We start from the raw sequence: 13,448 nt of genomic DNA, 5'->3' as shown, positions 1-13,448 counted from the left end.
AATTACTTTTTTTTTTATTTTTCATCATGTTCTGATTCCAAAAACATATAAATATGTTATACTCGGATTAAAAACAAGCTCTGAAAATTAAAAATATAAAAATTATGATTAAAATTAAGTTTACGAAATCGTTTTAAAAACAATTTCATCTTATTCCTTGTCGGTTCCTGATTCCAAAAACATATAGATATGATATGTTTGGATTAAAAACACGCTCAGAAAGTTAAAACGAAGAGAGGTACAGTAAAGTGTGCTATGCACCCGCTACCGCGCTAAACAGGCTCGTCACTTTCACTGCCTTTTGCACTAGCGGCGGACTACGGTGATTGTGAAAAAAATGCAGTGCGTTCAGTTTCATTCTGTGAGTTCCACAGCTTGACTAAATGTAGTAATTTCGCCTTACGCGACTTGTTTCTTCTGCATGGGAGGAGAGAATGATAGAAAAAGACGAAAAAGTAAAAATTAGGGTAACGTTACAAAAAGGGCAATAACTCTGGAATGAAACATTATTTTGACCTAAAACCATACAAGTAATAACGGCAGATGCTTGAACTTACTATTTCCCGGCAAAAGTTTGTTTTTAAAAGTTTGGCCATTTTAAGTCATTTTGGGGGTATCTCCAAAAAAGGGTCATAACTCCGTGAAAAATAAATTTTAAGGTCTGAAATTCTCACATCACGTTCTAAATATAACAGTCTGTCAAATAAAATCCAAAACTCAAAATCGATAAATTTGTCAACAAGGTCCCTTTTCGCAGAAATGGCCACAAATGAACTTTATTAAAAGTTATTAAGTTGACAAATCTGCGTCTGTGAATGAATTTGAGCTTGTTTGAATGCATGTCTACAAATTTAACAATTTCTCTCTGAATTCACTCCTACTCTGGCATACACACAATCACACTCTCTCTCCCCACAGAGTATAATAAAATCCAAACAAACATCTCAATCCACTTCATCATCTCTAATATTTATTCATACCAAATAAACCAAATAACACATTTTCACAGCCTCAAGACTAGGAATGTCAAATGCATCAGAACTTGAACATTGACACTTGAACAAAGAAATTAACAGACAGTAATATAGCACATCCCTAATGGTTTGTTAACCTCTCATGTTATAAAATATAAATCCCTACAAACATTTTTGATGAGTAAATATGTGAGTCCTGTTCCCAGACTTAAAGGACAAAGAAGACTGACTATTAAGGTTTAACGTCCTCTTAGACCAACTGGTCTATATTGGGACAGGTATTGGTAATACGTTGAAGATATGGTGTGATACTTTGATTCGAACAAGCCCGCTGTGGCTGTCTTCTTCGACACACCAGCATTGGGTTTGTCTCGTCAAAGTATCCAAATACGATCATGATAATCGGAGACGAGAGATGATGCATGCGTGTCTGCGTGTTTTCCAAGCCCTGAGACTTTCGCTGTGAACGTGGGATCTTTTTCGTGCGCATGTGTGCACACGGGGGTGTTCGGACACCGAAGAGAGTCTGCACAAAGTTGACTCCGAGAAATAAATCTCTCGCCGAACGTGGGGATCGAACCCACGCTGATAGCAACCAACTGGCTACAAAGCCAGCGCGCTACCAACTGAGCTTCGTCCCCGCCCTAGGACAAAGAAAAGTATATGCGTCAGTAACAGAAGAGGCTTGAGAACTACATAAGAGAACGGTTGTGTCGCGTCATGTATCCATCTTCTTGTGAAGGGTGCATGCTAACTCGGATAGTCTGAGATCAAAGCGCAGACCAGAGGTGTGTCTTTCCTTCTGGGACATTCAGGAAAAAACACTTCATCACTCTCTTTCAGAACAACAATGTTGCGACAAGATCACAGGTACCGACACGGAGAAAGGCAGGGGTGGTACTTAAATAATTCTTTCTTTCTTTATTTGGTGTTTAACGTCGTTTTCAACCACGAAGGTTATATCGCGACGGGGAAAGGGGGGGAGATGGGATAGAGCCACTTGTTAATTGTTTCTTGTTCACAAAAGCACGAATCAAAAAATTGCTCCAGGGGCTTGCAACGTAGTACAATATATGACCTTACTGGGAGAATGCAAGTTTCCAGTACAAAGGACTTAACATTTCTTACATACTGCTTGACTAAAATCTTTACAAACATTGACTATATTCTATACAAGAAACACTTAACAAGGGTAAAAGGAGAAACAGGATCCCTTAGTCGCCTCTTACGACATGCTGGGGAGCATCGGGTAAATTCTTCCCCCTAACCCGCGGGGGTACTAATAATTAATAGCACTTGTTTTTCAAGATTTTTTCAGCAACATTGGGTGAAGTCTGCTGTGATTATTTAAAGGAGCCGTACTTTGGCGATCAGTCAGAGATCAAAATGCCAGCCCTTGATGTGTTTATTCTCGCATGATTGTTAAAAATATGGACAGATATCAAAGGTTTACTTTTCAAATCACACAAACACACACACAGCCAGACATACAGGGCATTTAAAATATCTCGTCTGAGAGATGAACTAATACTGTACAGTCAATTTAGTGCTATTACGAGCACGCTTGATGTCTTCATTTTTTCTTTATGAGCGAGCCCGTGGTTTCTGAACATACAATATGCTTAGAACATAGCCAATATCTAACACAGATAATATGCAACCCTTAGTAATAATAACCATTCAAATTGTCTGTCCTTTGACCAATATCCTGAAGAGTTTCAGAATTCTCGATCACAATCTCCAGTTTCAGAGATGCATATACAGACAGTTTTGTGAGGCTCCAGGTCGTTAACAACCCAGGTAGCATGATGAAGGTTAACTTTTTTAACATCATGTTGTACATATTTTATGGGACTGACAAATGTACGACAATGTACAAAAAAGTTCTGTTTAAATAGTATTGTGCACACCCTGTCATATATAGAGAATACTACATGGCTTGCTGTGTCGTACCAGATTTACACGAGTTGTTTTTAAAAAATATTGAACTAGTGCGAGCAAAAGCGAGCTGTTCACTATTTGAAAAAGCAACGAGTGTAAATCTGGTAAACACAGCAAGCCATGTAGTATTCTGTTTATCCTACAAACTGTACTTACGTGTATTTCACTCAAAACGTCCCGCAGTTGAGAAAACGCTTCTTTTGGAACTTCGATCTCTTCCATAGCCTTGTACAATCTCTTACGTCAAAGCAAAGAAACGACGTCAATCTGTAAAGTGCACTGTGACGTGTTAGTTCTAAAAATTCATTGAGGGGAATTAGCGAGCGCAAATGTTTTTCCATAATGACGTTTGTCTCGGTGACTTTGGCATCACAAGCAGTGGAAAAACAGGTCCCTGCCAGGGGACTTGCTTGACATGAGCTCATTTTCATGATATACACACGTGTGGTTTGAACGATATTGTTATGTAATGAGTGGTCTCTCACACGTATGTAGGATAAATAGCTGTAATCTGCTCCTGCAATGTATCAGGGCCTACAACCAACACCTACTTGTAGGAAATCGATTCAGCTGCTTACATCTCACAGCTGAACGGCTTTTTTTCTACACTGGCTACAACCTGAATCAAGTTGTTCACTGCTTTTTCCAGCAATATGTCTCTGTCTACAAAAGAACTTTACACACACACACACTGTGACACACACACACACACACACACACACACACACACACTCACACTCACTCACACACACTCACTCACACACACACACTGACACACACACACACACACACACACACACACACACACACACACACACACACACACACACACACACACACACACACACACTGTCACACACACACACCAATCAACAAAAACAGTAGACGGTATAAATGTGAATACAGTGGTACCTGCGATGTGTGGCCCCTCTGATGAGAGGACACCTCCCTTAAAAGGACACCTTATGTTGTCCCTTTTTCTGTTATCTCTACCAAAGTATACCTGTCATGACAGGCCACCTGCAATGTGGGGACACTTTTGGCTGGTCCCAAGGGTGTCCTTTCATCGCAGGTACCACTGGAGCTGTACAATTAAATAAAACGCTGCTTCGGTCAAGCAGAAAGAGCACCTTCAACTCTTTAACTCAACACACAGACAAGTTCTTTATCACAAATCGCCAAAAAATCTATGCCAACTCAGTCCCAAAACCCTCTCAACTCTCAACTGAATACACAGACGAATCACAAACCAAAAAATCTACCAAGACTCTGTCCTTAAAACCCTCTCAGCTTTTAACTTTGCACACTGCCACATATGTGAAAATTACAAATCACAAAATCTATGCGGACTTATTCTTAAAATTCACACCTCTTATTCAGCACAATCTGTGCTGTCGACTAAGTTCTAAAACCCTCCTTGGCCGCTCTCCCAAGAAGTCTTCGTGAGTCCAGCTCAAAGTTGGAGTACTGGATGTGAGGGTACTGCAGCAGAAGCTCTTCCACTGTTGCCATGGTGATCAGTCCGCATCGCATGATTCCCAGGTAACGCAGGCGAGGGCAGGCGGCAGAGATCTCGACGATACCGTGGTCGGTGATATCGCTACACCATGCCACATCCAGACGCTCCAGATTGGCCGCGTGGCGTGCAATGTGATGTAAACCTGTAACAATACAGTTCAACACAATTAATATCTCGACGATGTGTACACTACATTGGGGTATGCATGTTAAAGATCCCACGATTGACAAAAGGGTCTTTCCTGGCAAAATTGTATAGGAGTAGATAAAAATGTCCACCAAAATACCCGTGTGACCTGGAATAATAGGCCGTGAAATGCAGCGCCTATAGGCTGTTGATCTACTGGCCGATGTGAATGCGTGATATATTGTGTAAAAAAAAATCCATCTCACACGGCATTAATAGGTAACATGCGCCTTGAGTCGCCTTGTGTGGTGCGATACGTGCGCGATATAAATCCTCGTAAATAAAATAAAATAAAAAAATAAAAAAATTTCGGTCGGTGATATCGCTACACCATGCCACATCCTGGCGCTCCAGATTGTGATGTAAACCTGTAACAATACAGTACAGTGAGTACACAGTGAAGCAAAATAGAACTTTTGTTCATGTTAATTACTTCTCCTAACTTTATTATCCTATTGATGGGAAATTTAGGTCGCTTCTTTCCAGTGGCGAAAGTTAGTGGACACAAGAGTTGCTACTGATGTGTGTGCGTGTGTTTAGGTGTAGTTCAGGCATAGAGGTCTTTTGTGTGCTAAAGCAGAGAACAAAACAGACTGGAAAATGCTCTACAAATATGATTTGGCAGGCACTGATCGAGAGGCATTTACAAAGTTTTCATTTACAAAGCAACCCTCGGATTTTTTGCCATGGGTTCAAAAGTAACAATAAGTTTCAAATCAAACATAGACGCAATAGCCTGGTGGGTTAAGGGTCTGGCTGCGCCAGGTGGGCTAAGGGAGGAGATATTTCCTATCTCCCAGGTCAGCTTATGTGCTGACCTGCTGGTGCCTTATCCCCCTTTGGGTGAACACACAAGCCCCAAAATGGCAGGAACAGAAACAGTAAGTCCGCTAAACACCCACTAGTGCAAAACACAAGTGTACATGGGAGCTGCAGCCCATTAACGCAGAAGAAGAAGGAGAAGAAGATAAGATAAGATTTTATTTCAACCATGTGCAGAAACATTCTTGGCTTGAGTACATTCAAAAGATTGAAACAAAACACAAGTGCTCTCAGACGTTCTGACACACACAAACACACACACACACACATGCATGCGTGCACACACACACACATGCATGCGTGCACACACACACACATGCACGCGTGCACACACACACACGCACGCGTGCACACACACACACGCACGCGTGCACACACACACGCGTACACACACAAACACACACTCCACCGCGTTTAAATTGTGTCCACCTCACATGTAGTACAAATAGGGCTATTGCACAAAAGTAATGAAGGAAAAGAAGAAGAAGAAATGACACACAGCTTACCAGCATCGGAGAGACTACAGGCGACACACGACAGACACTTGAGGCGAGGGCAGTGCTGGACGATGTGCTTGAGACACTGGTCATCGATGGCACGATTGAGTGAGATGGCCAGCGTCTCCAGGTGTGGGCAGGACGCGGTCACTCTCTCCACCACGCGCGGACTCAGCTGAGACACGTTGGAGATGTCCAGTACCGCCAGTTTGGTCAGCTGTGGAGAGAGAGTAAGAGTGACGATGGTATTGTGTCGTGTTGTAAAGAATGTTTGCTGCCCATTGCGTGTGTGTGTGTTACTTTTTATCTGTATGCTTGTCACTGTTTTCTTCTTCTTTTTCCTTTCTTTCCCTTACTGGTACAGTTAATAAATGTCTGAATTTAATACACTGAGGTGGGATTGAGTGCACACAAACATACACATACACACACTCACACACAAAAATACTCACACACACACAAAAACACACACACACACAGTGACACAGCATGTACTTCCACCTACAAATCAGGACTTGTCAGTCTTTTCTTCATTTTTCGACTTTCTTTTCTTTACTTGCACAGTATAAAAAATGTTTAAACACACACACACACACACACACACACACACACACACACACACACACACACACACACACACACACACACACATACCTTGGCCAGGTGCAGAATACCAGCATCATTGAGGGAGCATGACAGGAGGTGGAGGTACTGCAGTTGAGGGCAGCCCTCAGCGATTGCCTCCACCGCACTGTTGGTCAGCTGCACAACACACCACATTTACAGCCAACACACCCACAACATCTTCACACATCTACAGCTAACACACCACAACATCTTCACACATCTACAGCCAACACACCACAACATCTTCACACATCTACAGCCAAGACCAAGTGCACACAGAAAAGATCATGTAATCTATGTCAGAGTTTGGTGGGTTATAGAAACACAAAAATACCAAGCACGCTTCCCCCGAAATCAGCATATGGCTGCCTAATTGGTGGGATTAAAGTAATCATAAACGTAAAAATCCCCCCAAAATATGAGTGTACATGTGAGTTTCAGTCCATGAACAAAGCATGTCATCAGGATATTCTGAATTCGGAACATAGTGGAATGCAATGGAGTGGAAGTTCCCTGTATGCAGTGCGTCCAATTTCATCTTGCCCCCAAAACATGACAGTCGTACCTGTATAAATTCCACACTGAAAATCCCCCCTCCTTTCCATATAGTACTGATGATTGAGTTTAAGGTACTTTGCATTCTTGGGGTCAAATTTTTTTAACCAAATTTTTTATTATTTAAACTTAGAAATTTGCTTCATCCCAAAATTCCTTCCCTTCTCATTCAAGGGATGTAACCACTCGGTGCACGTTTCAAAGAAATCAAATTTTGGGGTGAAATCTGTAAAATTTCACAACCAGTTTCTTTTACTCACAAGAAACTTACCTGCTTTTCTTCCTTAAAATAAGCGTACTTCTTTAATTTGACCAGGATACAACATATCGAATCAGAAAGATGAATGCTGGGAGAAAGCTGAACGCGTCACACCGAACTGCCGGACACTCTTTAACACAGTCGTGCCTGCACTATGGAATGGAGTGTATAGTTTCACAAGTAAGACTGTACTGAGCCGGACTGCCGGACACTCTCTACCATTCTCTCACCTTGCCACACTGGTCAAGCCTGAAGCGTGTCAGATGACCACAGCCCCTGGCCACTGCACACACACCGCTGTCTGTGATTTTGGCACACTGACCAATGTCCAGGTCCTGCAGCTGTCGACACCCTTCGCTGATCTGTGACCACACATCAAAAGCAAATGCTTATAAATACCACTCACTCTTCGTGTGTATTTGAGAATTAAAAAAAAAGTTTGCTGTTATAGCTTCATAAAATAATGTTCAAGAGAACGTTGATTTCCTATTTGTTGACCTAAACCATAAACGTGATCCTAATGTGACCTGTATTAATATCGATATCTGTTAGTTGCCCGCTTGTTAAATGTTATACATGTATATATTATGCAATAGACATTTCTGTGAGCTAGTGATTTAAAAAAAAAAAGACTTGCCCATTTTAAAGGCGTTGGGCTAGTGGAAATAATGAAACTTTCGCAATCCCTAACAGTAACACACAAACATTTTTTCAAACAGATACAGACAAAGGTCTATGCAGACAGACAATAAATGCCATGACCAAAATGCATTATGGCTATGGACAGGCTACTCACAGCCAGAAGTGTTTTATCTGTGACAGTGAAGCAGCCGCTGAGGTTGAGGCACACCAGGTTGTGACAGGCATGACCCACACTCTCAAACGCCTCGTCCGAGAAAAAGAAACATCTGCACAATAAAAGAATGATCACTTGTTTTGTACAAAAAAAAGTTAGAGTGACCAGCTTTCAGGAGGGGGAAAGACAGAAAGGGAGAGACAGAAAAGAAAAGGCGAAGCGAGGATGCTGCGAGGTCGCAGTGTGTGTCTCTCTCTATTTATTTGTCTGTCTGCATCCTAAGTTGTTGTTTCAGCATAAGTTTTAGACATCAAGAGTATAAGTGTGTTCATATTGTTGAGGAAGAGGGTGGGGAGAGGGGGTTTCACTCTACCTGTTAAACTTGACCTTCTTCAGATGAGGACACTGTTGAAGAGCCTTGACCACTCCGTCGTCAGTCAAAAGCGTGGAAAGCCCATCAGACAAAATCAGTGCAGACACTCGGTCGCTCAGGGAAGCCAGCTTTAACAACATGCCGTCTTTCAAGCGCGGCAAGTTTCTCAAATCCAATCGGCGCCAGAGAGAGGGGTCTAAGACCGCCACCTGCCATTTCTTGCAAACCAGGCTGACTCTGCTCACTCTGGTTGCTATGGGGAGAAAGGAGAATATGTGAACCAGGAGAATGAGGGGAAGGTCGTCGATAGTGATGAACTCTTTGCCGACATGAAACAGTTGGTTTGCTTTGTCTGCTCCACTGAAGGAGGAGTACTTTTTGGTTCTGTGTCTACCTGGAAGCTGTTTGATCTTCATTTTCTCCGACCTCTTCAAGCCTAGCAGAGCATCGACAGCGTCTGTTTTCAGCCCATAGCTAGGCGTCTTTTTTTTCAGGTTTCGACCTTTTCCCTCTCTCCTTGCTTTGCCGTGCCCTTGTGACGATGCAGGAATCCTCGGAGGGTTAATTCTCGCTGAATTCACTCTTGCGGACGATTGATTTGCCCAGTCATCTGAACTCGATGCAGATTCTGAACTACTCTCTGAGCATCCTGATGTATCCATTTCATAAGCTGTACTTGGCGCAAGCACTGATGTAAGCGAAGGTTCTTGATGTGTTGCATTTGTGCCACAGTCTGCACTTGATGTTGAACTGGGTGCGCCTGCACCCGAACCATGACTGTTTGATGTGTCAGTGCTGGAAGAAGATGACGAAGATGCACTTAGGTTTATACTGAAGGATGAACCTGCACCTAATTTGCTGAAGTCTATTCTGAAAGGTGTTCCTGCTGCATAACATTGACTTGCTTGTTTTTCTGAGGCTGTGCTCCAGCCTGAAAGTGCAGCTGTATGAATAACCTCTACCTTCTCCATGCTTGACTTTTCATTGTCTCCACCATCACTTACAGTAACACTGCTACTGTTGGTTGCATGTGTACTGGAAATTGAAGAAATGGGTACACCTGCACTCCACTGAGGACCCAAGTCTAAAGATGTTCTGTTTTCAGTTTTGTTTGCAGAAGGTAATTCACTTGACGCATCCCCTGAACAACCAACAGAGCTGACATTCATTTTCCTTAGACTGCTATTGCCTTCAGATGTATCAAGATGAGTTAAAAGCTCACCAGCATTTTCATCAGTTTCTCTGTGGCTCCTGCCAAAATCATGACAGTGGTACTGTGAGGGCGTAAGAGTGTTCTCTGACGTTGCCGGATTCTGTGTTTGGACAAGTTTCTGCTCGCACACATCGAAGCAGTCCACATTCCCATCACGAAACTGATCACGTGAAGGCCTCACACTGGAGACTATTCTTTGTCTGCAAGATGGTTTTTCCATTTCATCCCTGACTGGCTCCATAGCTCCTCCTTGTCTCACAGCAACAGACTCAGTCACAGACTGTTCATTAGAGTCCGAGCTCAAAGAATCTTGACGAGCGTATGCCCCTGTGTGAGCGCTGTCTTTGGGAAAATAATTTACAGGATTTCTTGGCACTTTTCCTTTGCAGCTTTTTCTGGAATTTTCTGGTGAACTTATTGCACAGCATGGTTGAGTTGATGAAACGCCATGCTCGGTCTGAAAGATCTCTCTTGATTCTTCAGAAATGCGTTTCTTTTTAGCAGGGCAGAGGGAGGTGTCAGGCTCAGGACAGTCGTCAAACGAAACACAGGGCTGGCAATTTTCTGACACTGCCAGGTTGGACACTGAGGAGGATATGGTACACAAGGTAGAGGGGCTCAGGCAAGTAGGATGTGTGTTTTGTGGTAGGCTGTCTTTGACTTCTGCTGCCTTGTCTCCCATCACTCTAGGTGAGGCGCTTCCATCCTGATCTGCCATTATTCATGACCTGAAATTACAGTTCAAATCAGATAAATTGAGGTCAGGACTCAGTCGTATAAGTGCATGGTAGTACTAATTAGCATAACTACATGTCACGATTACTTACAAATTACACTTTAGTGCATGCTGCGACATAAACATACACTATACCCCTCACCACCCTCCACCCCCACCCCCACACATGAACAAACACACCCACAACATCTGTAGCTCTAGCTTTAATTTTTGTCACCCTCATTGTTTTGCTTCAGACCCGATAACAAATTACATTCAACAATAAAATCATTTGGTGGACCTAAATTAATTGCTACTTTGTGTACATCACTGTTTTTCAGTTACGCTTTTCATCGGTTCATCTTCTATGTCCCAGCCAACGATGCGTTACTCCCTGATCACTTGAGGTTGCAGACTTTCTTTTCTTTCTTTCTTTATTTGGTGTTTAACGTCGTTTTCAACCGTTCAAGGTTATATCGCGACGAGGTTGCAGACGACGTACGAGACATACATACATACTATAACAGTGAAACACTGAAAGTCCATTCCCCCAAAAAATAACAACTCACTACTCCGGACTGCGGGCACAATCGCCCATAGCGATCTAGATATTCTAGTGTGAAATGAGGTAATAAATCTACAAGCTACAAACGAAGACGTACCGATAACGATTTTTTTTCTTCTGATAAAACCAACAAAATTGCTCCGTTGAGTCGTCTGCACAGCAAAAATCAGACCCAGTTGGCGCACTACGTCATCCCCTTGGAAAATACTCGAAATTCCGTGACGTAGAGCGCAATACACAAAGCGGAAGTTTAGGAAATTCTGCTTTTGCATACAGAGAATGGATGAAATCTGAGATTTTTGGTTGTTGTCGTCAAGATAGTGGCGATTTCTCTCGTGCTGATGTTTTGAACATGTAAGTACATGCTTTTGTTGTCTTATTAAACCGTCCAAAGGTTGCATTTTCCCCCGTTTCAATCGAAAAAATGGTACCCTATGCTAAGATAAAGAAAATACGGGGGTCACTTCTCGTTGAGGTAAGAAAGTGTGTTTTGTTTCTGGTTGACTAAACAACAGTTTGTGCACGCATGGTCGAAATCAAATACAGACTTTAAGTGCATTGCTTATGTGATAATTTTAAGAAAGTGGCCTTTTTTTCACTGTAAATCGGAAGACCACACCCTGACCCAAGTCCCCCGTTCAAGAAAAGTAGACCAACTTTTCTACTCTGATTGTATGTTGTTGAAAGGAAGTCAAGATGGAAGGATGTTATCTGTTAATTTTCTCACTTCTATAGCCTCATTGCTTAAAACAATGCTTTATTCAGGGATGGGGTAGTAATTCAAACATTTCAAGTAGCCAGACTTGCTGATATAATAACGTTGGAAACACAAAAATGAAATTCCTCTGACCTAAAACAGTAAAAGTAAAACTTTATTTTTACTTTGTTGTTTTTGTTGTTGTTTTCTTCTTAGATTAGTGAGGAAATCCCTGTACATGGCAACTACCCTCATTAAACCCTGTATCTCCCCTCAGGTATGAGCAAGTTCCAAAATGTTCACTCGCCTTGTGGGCTAGAGAATTTCAAAATTGACTAGCCCACAAACAAATTCACTCGCCCACAAAAGTGAGTTACCAAAGAACAAAACGATTCCATCCATTTAAACGTGGTGAAAGGCGAGCAGGTCTTTGCAAGCGCCTATACCGATCGCATCAGTTGAGCGACACGAGCACCAGGGGCTCACATCCATGAGAGGTGGCATATATATAGGACAAATGTCCTGGACAATGCAAAAGGGATAGGACATTTGTCCTGAACAAAAATAAATCAATACGACATATATTTGTTCGCAACAAAACGTAAATTTAATTTAACTTGACTAGTTTGTTGTGCTCTGGCTGCTCAGAGGCCGGAGGGAGCTCAGTTTCAGTGGTACAAGCCGCTGATGAGGGCAGAGATTTGAAGTACAAACGCTTCTGGCCTTTTTCTGGCACCAATTTTCGTTTCGGCGGCATGTTGCTTTATCGGAGAAAAATACAACGCGAAGGGAGGCAACTGTCAACCAGCTTGGAGCATTCAGAGTTGCGACCCTTGGAAGCTCTTCTCTCTAAAAAGCACATGAATTCTCCCCAAGTTTCGTCTGCTTGGAGAGACACATCACTTTGCAAAACCTCGATAAAATAGCAAATCAAACTACTGTAAATTGGAAAGTACTGACATTATGTCCGGATCAAATGAAAGCATAATCGGACAATGACCACTTTGTGACAAAAACAATAGGACATATAATATGTCCTCTTGCATGAAAAATGTATAGGTCATTTGGAAAACATATCCGTGTATGTCCGATGTCCGACATGGATGTGAGCCCCTGGAGCACACTGGTCTTGTGTTAGCTGGTGCATAGCGTGTCCCCCCTCGGTGTCTTCGACCTTTTTGTTTGAGTTTACCCATTTTTAGGTGTTTTGTTGGTGAGACTTTGATGTTTCATGTGCACGTATGTTTTCTAGCTTAAATTTGTCCGTACCAACAACGAATGGCCCCTTTCTCTCGTTCTCAGAAGTGGCATGCTTTTCGCAAGCAGTACACAACATGAAGGTTTTTTCCCCGATCATAGTTTAGCCAGTCAGATTTTGTCCAGTCTGTCCGGAGTCATACTTTTTCAGTCTCTCGGACTCCGTTCCCTCTGGTTTGGCTTTTTTCTTTGGGGACTGGCAGTTGTCCAAGTATTTGCACATGTTTACAGCTTCAGATCTGCCTAGGCTGCTGAGACACGTATCCTTGGCACAAAGGGTCAAAAATCCAAAAAATAAGCCCTTAAAAAAATAAGGCCTTATTTTTGAAAATATGCCCATATTTTTGAAAATAAGCCCTTATTTCTAAAATAAGGCCTTATTTTCCATTATTAAGGCCTTAAATCTTTAAGCCCTTAAAAAAATATGGGCATAAAAAAATAAGCCCTTATTT

At 42.2% G+C, this 13,448-nt stretch overlaps 2 protein-coding genes across 2 annotated transcripts in view; one reads left to right on the top strand and one right to left on the bottom strand.

Annotated features, from left to right (window-relative positions):
- Positions 1-948: 948 nt before the first annotated feature.
- Positions 949-11,231, bottom strand: LOC138950895 (uncharacterized). The gene is made up of 7 exons (XM_070322595.1): positions 11,140-11,231; positions 8,550-10,490; positions 8,177-8,288; positions 7,611-7,742; positions 6,594-6,701; positions 5,949-6,156; positions 949-4,576 (listed from the first exon to the last, which is right to left on the bottom strand). The coding sequence occupies exons 2-7, from the start codon at positions 10,478-10,480 to the stop codon at positions 4,314-4,316; spliced, it is 2,754 nt and encodes a 917-aa protein (XP_070178696.1). The 5' UTR covers positions 10,481-10,490; positions 11,140-11,231; the 3' UTR covers positions 949-4,313.
- Positions 11,232-11,285: 54 nt separating this feature from the next.
- Positions 11,286-13,448, top strand: part of LOC138949971 (tyrosine-protein kinase Fer-like) — a 57,115-nt gene continuing 54,952 nt past the window's right edge. Inside the window, exon 1 of the mRNA XM_070321754.1 lies at positions 11,286-11,396. The gene's annotated coding sequence lies outside the window, so the exon portion shown is untranslated. The remainder of the gene's footprint in view (positions 11,397-13,448) is intronic.

This window comes from Littorina saxatilis, linkage group LG16 (genome assembly GCF_037325665.1).
Source record: "Littorina saxatilis isolate snail1 linkage group LG16, US_GU_Lsax_2.0, whole genome shotgun sequence".
Lineage (NCBI taxonomy): Eukaryota > Metazoa > Mollusca > Gastropoda > Littorinimorpha > Littorinidae > Littorina > Littorina saxatilis.
This window is presented reverse-complemented; position numbering and strand designations above follow the sequence as displayed.

Bases quoted from the DNA above. Each gene is read 5' to 3' on its own strand.
- LOC138950895 (XM_070322595.1), bottom strand. From the start codon at position 10,480: ATGGCAGATCAGGATGGAAGCGCCTCACCTAGAGTGATGGGAGACAAG. The intron at 6,157-6,593 runs GTATGTGTGTGT...CTCTCTCCACAG, and splicing joins GTATTCTGCACCTGGCCAAG to CTGACCAAACTGGCGGTACT. The intron at 4,577-5,948 runs GTAAGCTGTGTG...GTATTGTTACAG, and splicing joins CTGTAGTCTCTCCGATGCTG to GTTTACATCACATTGCACGC.